This window comes from Homalodisca vitripennis, chromosome 4, assembly GCF_021130785.1.
Source record: "Homalodisca vitripennis isolate AUS2020 chromosome 4, UT_GWSS_2.1, whole genome shotgun sequence".
Taxonomy (NCBI): domain Eukaryota; kingdom Metazoa; phylum Arthropoda; class Insecta; order Hemiptera; family Cicadellidae; genus Homalodisca; species Homalodisca vitripennis.
In genome coordinates, this window is record NC_060210.1 from 91,462,963 (window position 1) to 91,485,000 (window position 22,038).

General features: G+C 32.1%; 2 protein-coding genes across 7 annotated transcripts in view; one reads left to right on the forward strand and one right to left on the reverse strand.

The window, feature by feature from the left end:
- Positions 1 to 2,684: 2,684 nt before the first annotated feature.
- Positions 2,685 to 11,065, reverse strand: LOC124359764 (ADP-ribosylation factor-like protein 3). Its single transcript, XM_046812774.1, has 4 exons — positions 10,823 to 11,065; positions 8,157 to 8,417; positions 5,051 to 5,287; positions 2,685 to 3,202 (listed from the first exon to the last, which is right to left on the reverse strand). Exons 1-4 carry the CDS (start codon positions 10,823 to 10,825, stop codon positions 3,158 to 3,160), a joined length of 546 nt encoding a protein of 181 aa, XP_046668730.1. The 5' UTR covers positions 10,826 to 11,065; the 3' UTR covers positions 2,685 to 3,157.
- A 556-nt stretch (positions 11,066 to 11,621) lies between these two features.
- The window catches only part of LOC124359767 (citramalyl-CoA lyase, mitochondrial-like), a 22,306-nt gene continuing 11,889 nt past the window's right edge, over positions 11,622 to 22,038 (forward strand). Inside the window, exons 1-3 of one of the 6 annotated variants that reach the window (XM_046812778.1) lie at positions 12,014 to 12,210; positions 19,218 to 19,272; positions 21,830 to 21,979. In XM_046812778.1, the coding sequence (XP_046668734.1) occupies positions 21,884 to 21,979 (96 nt within the window). In that variant the 5' untranslated portion in view covers positions 12,014 to 12,210; positions 19,218 to 19,272; positions 21,830 to 21,883. Of the gene's footprint in view, positions 11,692 to 11,772; positions 11,888 to 12,013; positions 12,211 to 12,289; positions 12,349 to 19,217; positions 19,273 to 20,581; positions 20,774 to 21,829; positions 21,980 to 22,038 lie in introns of those variants that run through there. The other 5 variants (XM_046812781.1, XM_046812777.1, XM_046812775.1 and 2 more) reach the window with 5 other exon arrangements.

The following is a 22,038-nucleotide window of genomic DNA, read 5'->3' on the forward strand; positions in this document are numbered from 1 at the left end:
ATTATACTGAAACTGGTAGTTAAAATGAGATGTTTATACATCAAAAGAAATAATCTCATGATAAATTTAGTTGTTAGTAGCAAAGGGCTTAGGTAACAATTCTTTTTACTGAGGTATGAGGTAAAAAGTTTCAGCACCATTACTTTAACGGGTTGAAGAAATATTTCTCCATTCCATTCATTTTTAAATATTGTTAAATAGAAAAGACCAAATTAACTGAGAATATAAGGGTAAGGTAATAAAATACAAAATAGTATTTAAAAATGCTTTTACTTTTAGGACGGAATGTTTTAAAAACATATTTGTGCAAACAAACTAATACTACAACTAGTAATGTTATATCACATTCAATTAGTTAGTATTGTCTTACAATAGTAATAGTGATATGCACATAAGCTATACCTTGTGCAAGCTTGAGTAAAAGTAACTCACAAGCCTCATAACATTAGATGAAGACTAATGAACGGATATCTTGAAGTTCGGAGGAGTTATTTTGAAATAGGTAAAAACAACAGATAAAATAGAAATCAATGTACATTTGAATACATTTGTAGCCGAGTTGTGACAAGAAAAAGATATCACAGTGATAGCACTTCTGCTATATTTCCAGTCTGATTTAACTCTGTAAGACATAAATAATATACAGTGTAGTGCCAATTATCTAAAAGCTGGTCATCCAAAAGCGTGTGCCAGTAGTATAAACAAAAAATAACCACTACACTAATGTTAAGACGAGTGGTCAGATGGTAAAATTAAAAACACAAGTGGCTGGCAGGAGCATTGATTCACCGTTCCATGCTGTGTGACATCTAGCAATGTTGGCAAAACGTAAACGTGTTGTGCTTAGCCTTTCTGACAAACAAAATATTATAGAATCAGTGGATCGAGATTAGCTGCTCACTTTGAAACACCAACAAGACTTAACAGTAAAAATACCAATCACAATGCTAAAGAAGACAAACATATTGACTATTTCTTTAAGTTTAATTTTGTAACGTTCTTAACGCAACTAAGTCACTAAACCAAAACGTTTATGTACAGTACTGTATGTGCAATCCTTATTTTATACTTGTATGTATTATACTTACTGTAATACTGTATTCTAAAGTGTTATTAAAATATAGTAGTACTACTAGTACTAGAAGTATGTATTTCTAGTTCAATAACGTATTATATTTGCACCACACACATCCCATTACTCTCAACAAAGAATTTGTGTTTCAAAAATTTTCGATTATTAAAACACCCTCTGCATTAACTGTTCAGATAATTGACACTCCACTGTACTATTTTTCTGCAGAAAAAGTTTAAAATAAAATTTCACCAAAATTGTTAAGTTATCCATATTCATTACCCAAAATTAAAAGTACAGTTTTTATATATTTAATCTAGATTTTACCCTCCATATACCAATCAAGATATTCCTGATTGGATGCTTAAATATAACAATCACTACATTTTGACTATAATAAACATGATATCTTGGACAATAGACTAAACAATACAAATTACAAAGCAACATAATAACAACTTGCACTTTATATGGGATAGAAAGATACAAACTGTTGATAGTAAATAATTAATCTATTTGAAAAATTACAGCAAAAACAATGATAGCTATCAACATGTTGCTAAAATAACTGAAATGTTTCTATAGCAGTAACAAAAATGATCACAGACCTTACAGCTGCTGCCTTCTCAGTTTGTATTGTCAACCTGAACTAAGCATGTTTCAAATTTGTACTATCAAAAGGAATTTGGAAGCTACCAATGGTTCAACCCTCCGCGGATGGCTGAAATTCAGTAAAAGTTTTATATGCTCAGAACAAATAGTTTGGAAAGGAATCTTGTTTTTCTGACACATTTTGATGTAAAACTTAGTGTGTGATAGTAAATTAGCACCAAACGATGTTTTTGGTGGTTTCACAGCTAAGAAAGGCATGGTGATATAATATATCTATTGGATAATATATATTATCCAACTGCAATGTTGCCAAGCATAAAACAAGTTTTATTTAAAACATGTATTTAATTCATGTTTAAAGAGTTTTATACATAACAAATAAATTAGTATGGTTTTGTTCCACAATTTTGTAGATATACGAACATAGTAACAACATGAGTAGGAGGAGGGTATAAATATATATTTTGGATACAAGAAATGCTAGTTCAAATATTTTAAAATTTAATTCAATACATTAAACAACAAACAAAAAACTAACAAGGGAAAGAATTTGCATATAATCCTTTCTTTGCGTCAATTTACACTAAGACCCCTATCACTTATTAACTGAATATCTCTTCCCCCAGAGCTAGTATAACATATGAAGGTCATCCAAAAAGTAAGTCCCTCATGTGTTTCGAAGGTCAGGAGACACAGTTTCTTACTAAAGGCAGAAATGTTTATTTGTTTGGCATCAAGCACGACTAATCATGTAATTGAAATGTTTAAAATTAAGGAACAGAACTTACTTTTTAACAGCCCTGATCTTTTGGTGGTAAACAAAGTTTTACAACAGCTTCTGATTCTGAACCTTAAAAATCAGTATTTTGTGTATTTTTATGCATGTATTTAAGGTTATTCTACACGAATTTCAGCATTTAAAAAATTAAAATTAAAACTTCTAAATAACTGTTATTATAAAAACCAATTGTGTTTATAACTAAAAAGGAAACATATAAAGTCAACAGGAGAATACTGTAATTCAAGTAAATGTTATATAAGTTAAAATATTACATGTAAATATATAAAACAATAAAAACCTTAATAAGTTATGTGCTTTGAAATATATACTATTCAAGCTACTACAGTATACTTCTAATTTGTATGTTGTGTTAACTAATAATATAGTTGTCTCCACTTACATTGCATTATCATAAATAAATTTGAGTGTATTTATTGTCAAATACAATATAACATATTTGACAGCATTAAAACTATACAATAAAATACTACAACAACACATCATTATCTAAGCTGACTAGAACGATGAGATGGACTTTGGTAAAGTGTTACAGTTCTATAACAACTGAAATATTTCTTTAAGTCTATAAATTTTTTCTCAGAATCAGAGAGAAGGCACTTCTCTTTCTTGTAGGCACCTGTGCATAGGCACTTCTCAATAGTGCGTAGGCACTTGAGGTGATCCAAGACAGTTTACTTCTTCTTGCCAACATTTTTGCTCACCCACTCCATACCTTCCTGAAAATGTTTGGGAAATTTAAAAAAATCTTTACAGAATTGTAATATTTTAAAAAAACTTAAAAACTACTAGACACAATCATGAAAGTACGGGCTCTAACTCATAAACACAAATACAAAGTGACATTTAACACAGAAAACAAAAACTATCAGACAACCTCTAAATTATTCTTTACAGTACAGCAATGTAAAGGGCACAGCTGTAACTTACTGAATAGAAAAAAAAATTCAGATGTCTGCTATATCCGAGAAGAAAAATATATACTAAATAGTAATTAATTCTTCATTCGGTTATAAATCTAAACAATATAAAAAAAATATTACAGTATGATATTACAAAATGTGTGTGTAATGTACGAAACTCTGTACAAGGAAAGACACTAGTTTAACTGTTTTCTGAAATACTGCCTTATTTACCATTACCAAATTTATTTTGAAATGTACTGTTAAAACATTAAATTATAAATGAAATATTTGTAATTTATGCAAAGGACTAGTAATATTATATTCTTAATAGAGAAGAAGGTTGTGTGGATGCAGTTTTAAGATTAAAAAGGTGGGTATTTTTATGAACTAAAATAGAATTATAAAATAACATTATATTGAGGTAAAGTTTAAAAAAATCCTCTCTCCTTTTAAAATGCCTATATTTTTTTATTCAAGTTACTTTGTATTTGAGATTCCATACCAAAAAGAGAGTGGTATAATTTAAGATATGTAATTGGAACCAGCTCCATAAACAGTCCTACTAATACTAAGACTCATCAATGTAAAATTGATTCAAACAATATGTCCTTATTATCATAGTTATGTGTTGCATATTTATGTTTGAGTACAGTACAACCCCGATAAGTCGGCCCCCGTTAATTCGGAAGTCCGGCTAACCCGGACCGATTTTCAATTAAAAAATGAAAAATCAGACAAACATTTCAATAATAAAAACGTAATATTTTTGAGTGGTATAGTATCAGTGAATCGATGTTGCATCAGTATTTGATGGGACTGTACGACAGTGAGTGTGTGACTCATGGCACAGGGCGGCCGAGTGGCGGTCATTGTCCCGGATTCTCGGAAACAATAACAGACGCGTATTTCCCCAAATCCTCTCTGAAGTCGATGAAAATGACATTACTCTGTGGTTAGGGGCAGACAATAACGGAGGCTATGAGCCACTTACTTACGAGGAAGTGATCGCGTCGTTTTTACCTGATGCTAATGAATCAGACGCTGAGGAGGCAGACGGTGACATTGAAGATCCAGTGATGAGTCATGGAGATGCAGTGACCAAACTAAACGAACTAATGGTTTATTTCGAGCGGCAGGCAGAAACATCGCCGGCTGAATTGCTTATGTTGAATAGACTGCGGGATCGCACAGCACGCAAGCGGCAGACGACATTGGCACAACCAAAACTGACTGAGTTTTTTTACCAGGAAATGAACAGTTATAAATGTACTGTAAGGATTAATAATAATTAAATGTCCATATGTTTGATGTTTTTACAATTATAATGGAGTTTATCTGTAAGTATACCATATTTTATTAATTTTTACCGAATTCTCCGGCTAACCCGGATTTTCGTTAACCCGGATCGGCCGCGGTCCCGATTAATCCGACTTATCGAGGTTCCACTGTATATACATTTAAAACTCTTGAAAAACTATTTATCATTCATAGCTCAGAACATGAAAATGTGATACATTTTTCATTTGGCCATCATGAATTAGGAATGGCAATTTTAAAAATATAAATAATACTCAACAAATTTCATGCTTATCAGATTGAAACTTATAATCCTTATTAAATGCCAGTTAGATGTAATTGAAATCATACTGAGATGATTACTACCTTGATACCCTCGCCTGCCGTTGCACTGCAGGCCTGTATCTGCCATGGTCTGTCCTTGATCATGTGGAGAGCCAGGGCCTGGGCAATATCGGCAGCTGATGCCGCATGCAACAGGTCCTGTTTGTTGGCATACACAAGCACCGGCACTCCCAGCAGCTTCTCATCCATCAGCAGTTCTGACAGTTCATAGCCGGTCTCATCAAGACGCTTGCGGTCCGCACTGTCTATTACATATATCTGCAACATCATCTTCATCTCGTCAAACAACAATAATAGTATGGAAAAACTCCAAAATTATCTCACCAACACTTCTTAGCCGGTCTCCTCCAGCCAGTTACAGTTCACACTGTCTATTACATATATAAGGCAGAGTCAGTTCCTGTGAGCAATTGTGATCGGGAATAAAACTTGTTTTTCAGACGCCGGATTATGATGACCTGTTATGGCAGGAGATTATGAATAGAACTTAACGGCATATTATGCGAACAAGAGTATATCGATCTTTGTATTGCTTCTACGGAGCTTCTGTCTAATCAGGTTCCAGAATCTGTAAGGCTTTATCAGATTGTTAAGAATTTAAATCATTATTTGCAGGACAAACTCTGTATGTTTATGACCTCTTCTATTGATGAACTCTGTCAGATGGGATGTAGGGCTGAGTTGGAAGATTGAGAACTGCAAATAGCAGGCCTCCTCCTAGGCCAGGCACTGTCTAAGAACCTAATCTAGCCTATTCTCGTAATGATACTTGCAAGAATACCTCATATCACCAAATTCATGCACTCAATAAACCATGCTCTACACCTAGGAAGTCCAAATGTTGGAATTATGGTGAGGAAATTGACATGTACAGTGATTGTCCTAAGGCGAGAAAACTTTTCTGCTATGGCTGTGGGCGTGATGGTAATCACAAAACAACCTGCCATAAGTTACTTCCAAAAAACGGGGTACAAAGGGAGTCTCCTCTCACCAGTTAGGGAGTACTTTCCTTAACCCAGGTACATACATACTTTAGATTATAATGTACCATCTAATTGTAAGTCTCTTTCATTATCTTTAAGTGTAAATTTTCTTCTTTAATCTGCCATAAATGATTCTTGATCCAATCTGCCAATTCGGACTTTTGAATTTAGTTGCAAGGCCTTATTAGATTCAGGAGCTTCAATACTGGGATTGGAGAGAAACCGAGAGGGAAGATAAGTTCCCTACAAAAATTCAGTCTTTATCCAATCAATTTGTAGAAACTGACCAGAGAAAGAGTTGACCAGACACACAAGGTTCTTGGAAAGTCAATCCTCCCAATCACTGACACTCATAAAACTAACGCAGATTAAAAATATGAAACGTGTATTAGTAAAAACTGTTGACTTTGAATCTAAGTTAAGAGATAGTACAGGTTAAATCCTGTGTGACTGTAGCATGTTTCATCAGTACCATCAACCAGTACCATCAACCTAGTACTGTATCCTCTTATTCTGTTTAATAACATCCTCAGTAAACAATGCAGACTAAGGTGTAAAAGACCAGCAACTCCTTAAAAAATACATTTTAAGTTCATTCTTGTGATTTGGTCATCATACATTGCTAGTATACTTGCAGCCTACATTATATCACTAAATAAATACTTTCTCTTCTTGAACATTAAACAATTCTTTACTTTTTTGAATTCTGAAGAAATTACTTCACTATAAATAAATAAATAAATCTTTATTTGTCGTTCGAATTCTTACAATCATTGACAATGTCATATTGCAGCCTAGGGCAAGGTCAAAATAAAACAATTTTATCAAAATAATTTAAACTTAAACTAACATACAAAAAAGAAAAAACAGTGCTTTAGTAGCATAAATTAGTCAGTGAAGGTTAATTTAAAATAAACAAGATATATAATTTAGATATATAAATTAAATAGTAAATAAACAATTGTCAAAATTTACATATAAAAATTATTATATATCTAAAATGTAATGTTTTTTAATTCTAAAAACTCGTCTAAACTATAGAAAGGGTGTTTCAAAAGCCAACTATAAAAGAGCTTAGTGAAGGTTTTATGTGGATACTTATTTACCAGAGGTTCCAAAAAATTATAGATTTTCAGGGATGTTACCATGTGACTATTTAAGGTTTTACTGAGGCGGTGATAACCAATTGCAGCATTGTTTTTAGTTCTAGTATTGTATGAATGAATTTCGTTATTAAATTTTAAAAATTTTGGATTTTTTAGAATATAGTTAATTAAATCAAATATATATAGATTGATAACCGTTTGAATCTCTAACAGAATAAAAAGTGGTTTACAATGTTCCAGCGGTTGAGAATTAGTCATTAGTCTAATAGCTTTTTTTTTGAAGAATTAAGATGTCTTCAGTTCCTGAGCAGTTGCCCCAAAATATCAAACCATATCGAAAAACTGCTTGGAAATACGCAAAATAGGCAGTCCTCACATAGTTTTTTAGGAACAGCACTCTTAAGGCGACTTAACAGGTAAATAACTCTAGAAAGCCTTTTGCTTATATATTCTGTATGTTGGTTCCAGTTTAGTTGGTTATCTATATACATTCCTAAAAATTTTATATTGGAGCTAAAACTGTTATCAAGAGGGGCCAAATAAGGTTTCAAGCTAAAAATGATATTTTGTGTCTTTTCTTCATTTAATAGAAATCCATTAGATCGAAACCACTATAAATATAGACATATTAGTGTTTAGTATATGTATGATGAATCATTTGAATGGTTATACTTTTTTATGTTACTTATTGATTTTTTGGTAAATACTAAACAAAATAGGTCTTATTTATTTATTGTAGACTATTTAATGATTTGTCACTAAATTCAGTGCAGGTGTGTTTCAAGGTTTTTTGGAAGTTAAAACTTAATATTTTTTTATGACAACTTTTTTCCCCTACTGATTTTAGATTAAACGTTTTCCAGTTCAAAAGAAACAAACATAAGGCAAAATTTTCTTAATCTATAATGTAAATAGGGACACTATGACCATAAATGTGCAGTCATACGTTTATACTTCGAATTAGTTGGCAACTTCATATATTATTACTTCAATACACTACCGTTAATAGTAACTAAAAGTTTTAAAACAAAAACTTACCAGCACATCAGTATTCTCAAAATAGTTTCTCCAGTAAGGTCTAATTTTGCGTTGACCTCCAATGTCCCATACATTGAGTTTGAATCCATCACACTGCACTGACTTGATGTTGAAACCCTGTGTTGGCGTTATGTGTGTGACATCTTCTGAGGCGAGTTTCTTGAGGAGCGTGGTTTTTCCAGCATTGTCCAATCCAAGGAGGAGAATCCTAAGCTCCTTGTCAGGTGACGATTTCAATTTCCTTAATATAGACAATAATCCCTAAACATACATGTTAGAATTTACTCCATAAATAAAATATGTACATTTAAAAACAAAATAAGGAGAAAATATAGCACAAAAAGCTAAAACTGTATGAGAGTATAAAAGAATATTTGCAAATCCTTTAATTGCCAACGTCCGGTTTTCCAATCGTTAGAAATCTATGCATAAACTGCCAGCACATGGTTTTTCTTTGTCGGCAATCTATGTGTAAACTGGTAGTATATTTGGTTTTCTGGACATTTGCAAAATAATTATAAAATATAAATGTTACATTAGAACTTATTTAAAGTGAGAATTAGTATATTTATAATGAAACACTTCATACATACATAAATATTTTAGAGAAAGAAATCCACATCAATTGTTTAAGTGAAAATGCATAAAAAGAGTTCATATTAAGTGCTAACCAGAACTGCTGCGAAACTTTCAGAATTCTGACTTCAAAAAATGTTAATAATTTTAAACAACCTGTACTTTTTTTAGTGTTTATAATTGGATTTGTATTATATAAATACTCAAGACTGAATTATTTTTGAAAAACTTATTTGTTATGTTGTAGAAGAAAGATTAAGTTGGATGTTTAGTGTTCTTAATACAGTGAATGGAACTAAAAAACTATTCAAACTTTGAAACAAAACATAAAAATTATCATATACTTTTGTAGTTATGTACAAGGTACATTTTAAAACTGTTTCTAATGAATGCTATTTAATCTGTTTTTGAATGCAAATATAACAAATTCTCTTATATGTTATTATGGTTGTTAAACATTAGACCTACTTCCAGTATGTAAATCTAACCATTAGTCACTTTTTTCACACAGTTAGGCTATTTAGATTATAAAATTCAGTGTGGTTTGATTTTTAATACCTTATTAGTTTAGCAAATGGTTAACTTACTTTAGCCAATTCATATTTTTACTGGGGTAGAGTACGATAACCAGGTTTTATATTGATTAGCACAATCATTGATACTTCATATTCGTTTATCAAATACCCAATTATAAATCATACCAACATATCTACAGTCATAATAACAATCAAACTATAAATTAAAATAATGAATATGATGTCCATAGTGATAATCTTATGAATAATAAATGAGCTCTAACGATCAAACAAACAATTAGAACTTGAAATAAAAAACACTCTTAAATAATAATAAAATGATAACTTAAAAAATATTTATAATAATACGAAATATGCAATTATTTATATGTTTTCTCCTGGGTAGCAATGATTAACCACTTTCGAGAAGTTTTTGAAGCATCTTCTCTAGAAAACCGTACTTCTTTTCTAAATACTCACAGAGATGATCTGCCAGTGGCTGATATGCCACTTTTAAAATTTTTTTCACTGTCCTCTAAGAGCTTTTGACTGTCTCTTACTATCTATAAAATAAATTACGTTTATTATTACATGAGTGTATATAGTTAATCCAAGTTAATTATTGTTCAAAAATAAGTATTGGTTGGTTGTATTGAAAGTTAGAATTAAGTAATATTATTTGTCAATATCGATATAAAAAACCAGGTCCGCTTATCATACTCTACTCTTTTACTGTTTTTGCAAGATTATGGTATTTAATTACATATTAGCGTGGCCATTGAAAATGGACTTTTTTCATGGGTTGGACATTTATAGGCAAGTATTATTATCATAGGTGCATATGAACTGGGGGGAAAGTATATTATTGTATTATATTGATGCCTTTCGGACATTATTGCGTTAAGGAGCAGGGGCAACACGTGATCTGGGATTCGACTTTTGCAAGCTCGAGTTAACTTTTATTTTATATGAAAGTACGATAATTTCTCGTTGTTGGTATGATAATCGGTTTTTAAAATCTGGCTATACTGAGTTTGAGCAGACGCGGAGTTATAGGAAACTGTCAAAAACAGAGTTTTCAGAGGATTTAAAAAAATCGTAGCTCCTTTGATTTTTGTTGCCGACGAATTTTATCTTCAATATTGTTTTCAGGAAAAAAATGAACATACCTTTCCATAGTCACGTTAATGTAAATTGATACCAAGATTATTTTTAATTCTACCAAACACATTGCAATACATATCTTTGGTATAAACTTAGTGAGTTTATTAACAAACCTATAAGTTTGTGCAACATTTCAGATAAACTAGACACTATAAATCATTGTAAACCACAAATTTAGACTTGAAAGACTGACGTGGGCACTAAAATTTGTGGACCCTAGTCGACCAATATTAAGCCTCTTTCATTCAAATTTGACTGATCAAATATGTTTCAATTTACTTTGGATTGCCAATCTGTTTAACTATTAAGTCAGTAAGTAATCATTAAACATTTTACTGGTTTATACAAATACAATCAATATTTTAATTATAAACTGTACCCTGGATTCAAATAATTTATTGGTGTACTTACCATAGTGTGGCTGTCAGAAGGATTAATGATACCTAAATGACAGGTATTGACTAAAATAAAAATCAATTGCGCCTAATAAATTTCAAACTATTATTTCTAATTAAATTATACACAATGTATATTTTAAAGGTTTTGGTGAAACTAAACACGAAATTAGCAAATTATGTATAGCCTATATTCAAATTCTTTGGAAACTTTCTTAAATTTGTTTGTCTATTTCATAAAAGATTTTTTTGACCACAGCGTATCCAAGCAGTGCCCCCAACGGCGACGCAACTGAAAAATTACCTACCACTGGGCTTGAAATTACCCGCTCTCAGACGGCTGTCAAACATACAATTTTTAATATTATTAAAATTTCACACATTCCGAGTGGTGGGGAGGGTTTGCTTCGATAGCCCAGATTATCTGTTAAGTACGGACAATGTTTAGTGGTTGTGTGTTGGGTATGTAGATACGCCTATGGCTAATACTGAAAGAAAATTAATAAAATATCTAATCATAAAAAACATTTTCAAAATATATGCTGTCGAAAGGATATAATAGAAGTGCTTCCCCAATATAAAACCCAAAACGAGTTCCAATAACAGAGCTCTAACATATACGTTTGAACAATTTATATTATATATATACTGGAGCTAAGATAAAAAAGTATCAAAATCCATTAAATTTGTAATTTACAACCAATCAATCATTCAATAAATCATTTATTTATTGATGTTAAATTTGATATAACGTATGATTTATTCACATAGCTTTAGATTAACATATTATTTTAAATCCAAAGTTTACATAAGAAAATTCTAGTATTTTGTACAGGTATGGATTGATTGAAATGCTCTTCATTGTCTTATTGAATCTTAGCGAAGGTAAATTTTTTATATCTAAAATTATGTTTGTGTTAAGGTTTTACTCATTTATATTTTTTTTGTATATTGTCCTCTGTTATATGAATGAAGAGTAATGCTATATAATACGTATGCACAGGTTAAACCTATTTCTTGTACGGTCATGCAGATCAACAATTATGAAAATATCACTTTGTCATTGTATTTACATTTTAAAGTACGTTTATAACAATTATTAATTCATGGAACTTTAATAAATTATATAATAATTTTTCCTGTAAATAATTTATAGTAAGTCTTTGACTGTGCAAAAATTCCAAAGTTTAACACAACATTTTATACATAATTAACCATTATGAGTTGAATAATTAATTGAATGAAGAAAACAACCACACTAACCTTTTTTACTGGATAGTGTATGAAAACAGCTGACTGATTTATTTTCATAGGCCTAAGCAGACGATATTTTTAAAATAACCTATACCTAGTTAATTTCCTAACAAAGTATACTAACTTTGTCTTGTCCTATCTTGTCTAACGGTGTGAGTAGTACCCATAATGTTTTTGTTATTACTGTAAGAAATTAATAATCATTAATATAATAAACAGTGACTGAATGGAAATAGTACAATTAATAATTTATGGCTAATTCTGTAGTATTTTATTATCAACAGCAAAGTATGTAACTAGGCCTATATTTAAAATGATTAAGTACCTATGTAATTGTAATTGATTGTTCATGTAGAGTATGATAAGGACTCAGGTTTTTTATATTGAAATGATCAAACGATATTAATTAATATATACCCATCGGTATAATCAACTAGTAGTCATTAATTTTAACAATAACAATCATCTGCACCGGGTAGACTTTAATAAGCGGCCTACACTTGTTCGGTTGTTTTTTATCAAATGGGTCAATGTTTTTATCCGAAGAAATAATTCAATATTAAAGTTTATTTAACTTAGCACATGATTCCATCTTACTAGTTATTATAGTAATTTTAATGTAAACAATAAACTACAAGAAGTAACTAATATTTTGAGACTTTGGAAATGGCGACGAATATGAGAAAAATATATGAGATATTTTTCACAAATGACGAGATTTGTTTAAGTGGCTTCAACATGTGGGTTTGGCTTCTGGTAACCCATGGAGAGAATTCTTTCCTTCATTTCACAAAAGCGGTTACTCATTAATATCAGGCTGGGCAAGTTATAAATATTGAAAGGTTTCTTTGATACTAATTCTAGGCCATAGTTAGTTTTGTTGTTTTGTAATGTTAGTGTTAAATGTATATTTTTAAATTGTAATTGTACGAGATTCTTCTTGTTACAGTAATTTATTAAAACTTTATTATATATGATTTTTATATATCGTAGTTAAATAATATATAGAATTGTTCAATACAAATAACTGAATAACGAATGTAGTCTGTTTATTAGTCTGCCCTCAGCACCAACTGTACACACATTTTCATTTTATAAACACGATTTGTTCTACAAGTAACTTCTTTTAAATAAAAAAATTTAAAGAAACGATTTCAATAGTTCTGTTATTCGATATATAAAGTATCGATGATTGTACTAAGCAGTATAAAAACCGGGCCCACTTATTATACCCTGCTTGCTTGTTCTTGGGGTGCAGCCTAATAAGGGCCACCACCACAATTGAATCAGGATACCAAATTATTGATTAGATATACCTAAACTAGCCTTTCGAATAGAAAAACATTCTAATTATAGTTATTTACAACTAATTATTGCCAGCTCTTTGTAATGTATTGAATAACAACATTAGTGGTTGCAGTATAATAAGCGGCCAACACGACAATCAAATCATTGATATTCATGATCGACTTTAACTACTGAAACCAAATTATGTTATAGATATTTCAGATTAGAACATAGTTTGGCTATTTTAACATCTTAAAAAGTAATAATTTTATGGTGAACAAAAAACTGGGCTATGCATATATATAAAATGTAACAAATAAATCCCCTGTAAAATTGAGTTACTTTATACTTTTGAAGGATAAACTTGGCTGACACCTTAAAACATGTACATCACCATTGTGCTTGCGGTCATTTCTCAAATAGCATGCACATGATTTTACTTTATTTGAAGTAATTTGGAACAATAATGTTGAATTGAATTATGTTATAGACTTTTAAGATTGTATTAGAGTGAAGCTACATTTTCATATGTACAAGGGACAGAGTACGATAAGCCATTGTCACTCCACACATAGCACGCATTCCTCTCTGCATTGGTCTGTTTAGATCATTCATGGTATCGTACATGCAGTTCTTTGTTTGGCTTGAATGTGTGTTTTATTATAAGTGCGATTCATTGGCACAAAAACTTTCTCAGCATTAATTAACTATGATGTCTCAAATCTAGAAGAGGAAACATGTTATGCTGTGAATGTTTTAGTTGAAAACTTTTAACTTTTGATATGCTAAAAGTTGATGAGGTTGCTTCAGTCACTAGAGTCGAGCATTCGTGAAACAAGGAAAGAATTAGAGGTAGTGTGAAAGAAAGTGGTTTTCTTTGTGCCAAAACTGCTTCTGTTTTTTTAGACATGAGAGTTGAAAAACTGAAAAGAGATTGAGCATATGGATAGAGGATGAAACCAGGAAAAGTTCCACTAATCTCTCATACTAACAGAGAACAAGCTAAACAACTGCACAACCATTTTTTGGAGTCATTAGGGTAATGCAGCTAGAATCCACATCCACCACAGTTCCTGGCTATTAAAAGATGGTTTGAAAAGTTAAAGCTTCGCTTCAGCCTTCATAATGTGAAGCTCGTATGTGAGGCAGCCTCTATAAACAAAGTTACAGAAGAATGCCCAGCATAGCTCATAGCAGTCTTAGAAGAGGGAGAGTTCTGTACTGAAAGTGTCAATGCCAATGAAAGTGGTCTCTTTTAGAAAAAGAATGTCTCGAGAACATTTCTGTCATGATCAAAAAACAGGGCCGAGCTTCAGGACTGCTAAGAATTGACTCACCTTATTATTCTGTGTCAATGCTAGTGGACTCATGATTAACACTATGATCTTTTATAAGTTACAGAATCCAAGAGTTCTAGGACAGGAAAGGATATGAATCAACTGCCAGTTTTTTAGAGGTTTAGCAAAAAAGTTTAGGTCACTGCAGATTTGTTTTGTAGTTGATTCACCAACTATTTTGTTCCTGAGGTGAAGAACTACCTAGAATCCAAAAACTTGCCCTTTGAAGCTCTACTGGTGATTGACAATTCCCCTGAACATACTCTAATTAAACATCCAAACATCCAAGTCATATTCATGCCCGTACTACTATATCGATCCTACAGCCATTAGATCATGGTGTGGTTGCTACTTTTAAGGATTACTATGTGCGTAGAATATTTCAACTTCTAAAATCTATGGATGACGCCATTGAACTCAGTTCCATTGATATGGAAAACCTATAAGATCGCAGGTTGTCTTATTAACATCAAGGAATCCATTGATGAAGTGAAGTCATCGACCATAAATACATGTTCGTGAAAGTTATGAACTGAAGCTGTAAGGGTGATTGATTCCAAAAACAATTTGAGTGGAATAGGAAAATCAGTGGTGGATAACGTTTTAGAAATCTCTCACAAAATCGAGGGTAAAGGTTTTCTTAAAATATTCCACCAGGATGTCGAAGAAATGATGCAAGATAATGATTAAGAATAGATAGTGGAGGAGTTGGACGAACCGATAACATCTCAAAACAAGGTAGCCGAATAGTCTGAAGATGAAAACAAAAATCCTGGTAACTCAGAAACAAAGCTAAGATTTTTCTAAAAAAAAATTGATGACTTCCTCTGCATTGCAACGCAGCTCGCAGATCACGTGTTGGAGACAGATCCCCTCATGGGAAGGACCCTTTGGTTCAAAAGAGGACTCGGGAGATTAAGAAAAAAAAGAAGAAACATACAGATAAATAAGTATTTTAAGGTTTCCTAAACTTGCATTCATGTACTGTACAATGTTTCTAAAATTGATAAATACTCACTCAAAACAACTACTCTGTACACTAGGCTATTAAAATGTTTAACTATCTCTAGAAATGTAACTCCCAAATTTTCGTTTAAATAAGGTACCATTATCCATGATTTCACAACCTGCGAGAAAGCTCCGGAACACAAGCTCTGGGGATACAGAGCGATTACTGTAATCAATTGTGGTGGTGTTTGCTTATTATACTGCAGCTTCAAGTAGCTTTACAGATAGTTAGATTCGGTGAGTTTTTCATTAGTTTAGCTTGAATAACATTAGTTAAATTATGTAAACAATTCTTTTGAATAGTCCTGTCGATGGTCCTTAGGTAGGCCTATCAGTGCTCAGGTGGGTCAGTTGGCCCTGAGTGAGGTCTGGCTTTCATGTAGTTAGGTTATAATATGTGCTTTGATTAAGTTACCTCAAGTAACTATAGTTAAATTTTAAACAATGACTGTCGAGTGGGGTTAATGCTACTGGTGATTTTTTATTGTGTTGTCAGCTGTTTAATATACTCTATGAAAAATGATGGTATTTTGATTATATGATTGTTGGTGATGTGTTTGTAAACATTTAACACTAAAGTAGTGCAGTTTTTGTTTATAGTATACATCATAATTCTTTATTTAATATTAATAATTATCGTGAATGACAACAATTTGGTGTGAAGTTATAACTTCATCCAAAAATTATAATCGAGTTTTATTTACTATGTTTTATTAATTTTTTATAATTTTTTAACAATTAATTGTAACAACACCATGGCTGTAAGTAAATATGTAACTTTAACTGAAATGTTTTGGTTTTGACTTAAACATTGCTGTTTTTGTTAACAAACTCGATACTGTTATAACGGCACAAGTTATTTTAACAGTAGTAATAAGCGATTCAGGATTTCACTTTTCAAACATAAACTTTGAAGTTTTTGATGATTTGATGATGATTCAAAAGATACTTTTACATGTTTCAAAGAAAGGCTAGAAAACTGTTTTTTCTTAAAGTAGGTTCTGTAATAGGAAATAGTAATGAACTGAAGGCTCACTACTAATTAATTATATCGGATCTAAGCATTATCAATGTCTCTTTAGTGTAACAGCCCTTGTTCCACCTGCTACTAAATCATATGCTGAACTTGTTGAATTGCTGGAATGCCATTTATGCCATGCTCCAAATGTTTACATTGAGCAAATTCAATTTTTATGTCAGGTACAAGATTAGGTACAGGGGCAGTGCAAGCAATCCTGGCGCCCTAAGAAAAGTAAACTTTTATCACTTCCAACACTAACTCCATCACTCCTTCCTCCTTTCACAGCGAAAACATTACAACAAAAATGAAAGTCTTCCATGCATGTTTTTAAACATGATGAGATTTTAATTATTGATAGGATAGTATATTTCATGTCTTTGTATTTTATTAATAATTTGAACTTAATAAACAAAAACAGAAAAAGAACTCTTTTACATTTGTGTAGAAAGAACTTTATTTTCAACAGTTTATATAGAATTTATTTATGATTTAATATTTTTATTTTGTAAAAGATGTTGCAGTTCACTTAAATCTATGGTTTGAGCCAAGTCGTATTCTATTGATAGGATGGAGTCTTTGAAGTCATTTCCGGGCTATATCTGAACTAATGTAAGTTTTAATTAACATTAGTTTGAGAAACTGCACTCACCACTAGCAATAGTCACTGGTAAATCAACAAGATTTTTATAGTGAAAAACAAATTTGAGCACAGCCAGTATAAGATTATCGTTGAGAACCAGTTCAAGATTTAATTCTTTTGGATTTAATTTTTTGAGAACTCTTCTTGCTATTGTTTGAATTTCACTACATAGTTAATTTCCTTCAATGTTTTAGTATCTTCATTCGTCAAAAATGTTTCCAGCCTAATACAATCTTCCATCAGAGGTTTCATTATATCCAACTACAGAATCATCACGCCCTCCCCCCTTGTACAGAACACTTATACAGGGTGGAGCGCGGTAATTTGCTGATTTGGAAATGAAATAAAAAAATTATGAACCTTAGAAAAAATTATTTTTTATTTTAATTATATTGAACAGTAAGGGAATTTTTAAATTACATAGTTTTAAATAATGTATCTGGCAAATGTCGACCTTCGGCATCCACACACTGCTGCGTACGTTTTCTGAAGTTTTCATTAACTCTAACAAGCATGTCGACTGGTATTCTGCCAATTTCAGCCTCAATATTGTTCCTTAGGTCTTCCAAGGTGTTGGGACGGTTGATATACACCTTCGACTTCAGGTAACCTCAAAGGAAAGAATCGCATGGGGCTAAGTCTGGTGAGCGTGCCGGCCAGTTCACATCACCCCTCAAAGAGATAAGCCGTCCAGGAAACATTTGCCTCAAACAATTCATGGTAACCCTCGCTGTGTGTGCAGTGGCACCATCCTGTTGGAACCATGTATCCTCTAATTGCATTGCCTCAAGAGCCGGCTGAAAAAAATCCTGTATCATAGTCAAGTAGCATTCGGAGTTCACAATTATGGCACGACGGTTATCCTGAAAAAAGTAAGGGCCAATGATGCCTACTCGTGATATGGCGCACCACACAGTGATGCGGTCCGAATGCAGAGGTCTCTGGCGGACTTCTCTGGGGTTTGTTTCACTCCAGTAGCACATGTTTTGCTTGTTGACACACCCACTGAGGTGAAAATGTGCCTCATCAGAAAAGAACACAATTGCGTCACGCAGTATAGTTGCAAGCATGTCTTCACAAGAAATACGCCGTGTCAAATAGTCCCGTGCTGACAATTGATGGACCACGCACATTTTATACGGGTGAAATCTCAGTTCATCATGAAGAATCCGGTGGAGAGAACGTCTTGAAATGGCAAGAGCAAGTGATTGCTTCCGAGCAGAGCGTTTTGGAGATTGCAGTACTGCTGCTCTAACTCTATTGATTTTTTCCGGTGTTGTAATCCTTCTCTGAGGTCCCCTTCATACATATGACACATTCCCTGCTGTTCTGAATGCAGTTACCCAATTTACAATTGATTGCCGACCAGGAACACGTCCGCGTGGGGGAACAGCGAATCGTAAACGAAAAGCACGCTGCACTGCAATGATCGAGTGGGCATTTGAAAAATACGCTTCAACACAAAACGACCTCTCCTCTCGTGTCCACTGCATGATGGCAACTGGAACGCGGAGGAATACAAATCTCCCGTCAGCCACTATAAGCCACGCCCATTCTCCCCTCTCTTCGACCAACAGTGCCGCCACAGCCTGCAGTGCAAAAAAGCAAATTACCGCGCTCCACCCTGTATATAGTGTCACAGTATCATCACAATCACATAGAGAGTTGCTAAATAGGCTTCTTATACTTTAATCAAGTTGACGTGTTTTCCACCCAGTGTTGACATGATATCCCAACTTCAAGTACAGTTTGGTCGCTTAAAGTAAGTTTCAAAGTAACACAAGCCCATTTGATGTTTTTGCTTTGTGAAACTATTTGTAATTCATACAAATATTTGTCACTATTACTCTTCTTGCTGCCCCAGAATTGGCTGCCCTGGACGGCTATCTAGATGGCCCAATGGATGTGCCTCTGTCTAGGTGAGTCTATTCTGAGCTTATTGCAACCCTTTGGTTTTTACTTGCCAATTACTTGCCAATTTAAGTGAGAAAATCAGATATGTAGTACTGTGAATACTAATCAATTTCTGAGGGCACAATTTATTAGGGGCTTAAATGACGCATACATCAAAGAAAAGCCATTACAGGGAAACTCTCTTACCTAATGCAGCATCTGAAGTCTCACACTGTCGCAGACTTGATTCCTGGGATCTGGAGTCAAGGTCTGTCTAAATAATCTAAAAAAAGTTGTTGATGAAGAAGCTCAAAATGAACTCTTAGCATCGTTTCAATATCATAAACACCTAGACTACAAAATCAAGTGCAGTCTAGGTATTCTCATCGCCCCATCAAAGTGTACAATTTAGTGCACTACAATGTTTTAGAATTTTTATTAAATGTTATAAACATACCAGAACAGTTTTAATTTTTTTCTCTATGTTCCTAAATAACATGTTTTGAACTGAAAATACATGACCGCCATATATAAATGAAATGGCATACCAAACTGGTAAATGAACATAATCAAGATTTTTACTATATCTAAAAGGTCAATTTTTGTACAAAGTTTCAGTTCTTGGTGACAGATTAGTTCTTTAGTGATTTACATGCATTCAATATCTTGAAAACCGTCCAAGAAACAAAACAATTGTGTATTGCAAAATTTTTTGGTAAATCCTAAAAGCATTTGAGAACATTTTGTTTTTTTTTTCACTAAGTTTATAAATAATAGAGTTATGAATATTTAAAAAGTTTAAATGACCTCATATTGAAACGAAGTGGTGTAGCAATGAACTTAGCTAAGACAATATTTGTAAAATCAATTTATGTACTGTTTCAACTTGACGGGTATTTTTTTATAGGGGCTGCTGTGAGGGCGATTGCAATAAGCTGATTTTGTATATATATATATATATATATATATATATATATATATATATATATATATATATATAAACCCCATAGCTAAATCTTTATTATTGCATGAGATATGTGTACCTGACAGATAATTAACATTAAACAGTAGGACTAGGTGCCCCCTTTTTTCAGATTATTAGAGTGTACTAAGATTTTTGAAGAACAACTTTAATCACTTATTTAAGAGTGATAGGACATATTCTGGGAACCCAAAAGTGAATAAAAAGATTAAATAGCACTGATGTAAACTACTGTCAGTGTAATGTTAATCTTATCTTCATCTTCTTATAACACATTATCTGAACTGATAAGCAGTTACTTCTAGCTTTAATGCCTGTTTTGTCAAATTTAATTTTAAATCATACCCCTTTTGTTCTGTAAGTTTGATAGGTAAAGTTAAAATAACAAACTTTTGCCCAAGCTATATATTTAGATGATATTTTTATTAATAATGTAAAACAACATGCTGCTTTGTAACTTTTTTTAAATTTGATGGATCGTTTGAATAAGTGCATTATGTCCAATGGAGACTACTTTAAAAGAGACTAAAGTTTGATTATGACAGGTAATCTAATTTTTCAGTAATATCAAAATATTGGATTCTTTCCAGACATACATATATGTAATACATCGCACCACTTTTTGGACAAGAGAGGTTGTATGAAGGAGATTTGCTCACGCTTAATCTTGTGCTTTTATTTCAATGGGAAATCTTGAGAAAAACCTATGACTAATTTGGATGAATGTTTCTTAAAATGTACTATTTTAAGTTATCTACATATAAGCTGTTTATAAAAATAAATTATAAGTACGGTACATTTATTGCTGTTGATAAGTTTTTGATGGACTGCTAGAATAGTCTTCAGTAACAATGAAAAAATATTTTTTTCCTGAATCCCCTTTCTGATATCCAAAGAAAGTTAGAAACAGTTGAAGTACTGGCAACAGTTGACAGGTCCTAAAATGTAATCTTAACTTAATATTTATTTACTTGAAATTTGGTTTTATTAGTTATTAGTTTTAACCCTTTTATTTTTTAAACAATGCTTGCAATACAATTATTGTAAATTCTTTCTGCAATAAAAAATATTATTATTTGTAGAATTTAACGTGAAATTTCTACTATGCAAGAGGTCGCATGTAAGCAAATTTACTGTATGTATTTTTTTAAACATATAAATCAAATTATTTATTTTGAACACTGTGTGTAATAAAAGAACAACTTGCAATATGGAAACTTTAATTTTTTATTAATTGCATGAAAATTTAGAAATTTTCTCTCAGAAATACTGCTAAAATGGATGCAGGAGACTAAAAATTTTAATTATTTAAAAAATAAAGTGGGTAAAAACTAACAAATGTCAATGGTGTGTGAAGGAATATGACAAGAGATAAGAAAAGCTCCAAAGATGCTAATAAATTACAAAAATATTACCAAATTATGAAAAGTGAGGCAAACTGCCATGGGTACGGCCTATTGCGTATTAAATAAGCAAACAGATAGTCTGCAACTTTAACATGAGGCACTGCAATTCAAAAGATGTTCAAGTTGACCCAAACAGACAAGTTAACAAGGTGTTATAGTCAGCAAGTGAAGAAATACTTTTTGTTGCTGTTTCAGGTTTTAATATAAAGAGAACAAAGAATCATTCCATGAGAAACTGTATGACTTAAAATGGTGATATATAAACTCCCTGCTTGTTTTTTTCCAACGACTCTTGGATTATGGTTCAGATTGACACATACAGCAGCTTCCAGAAGTCCACTACAGGTAATAAATCATGGCCTATATTTGCTTTAATTAGTGAAGTTTTACTTTAAATCTCTTTA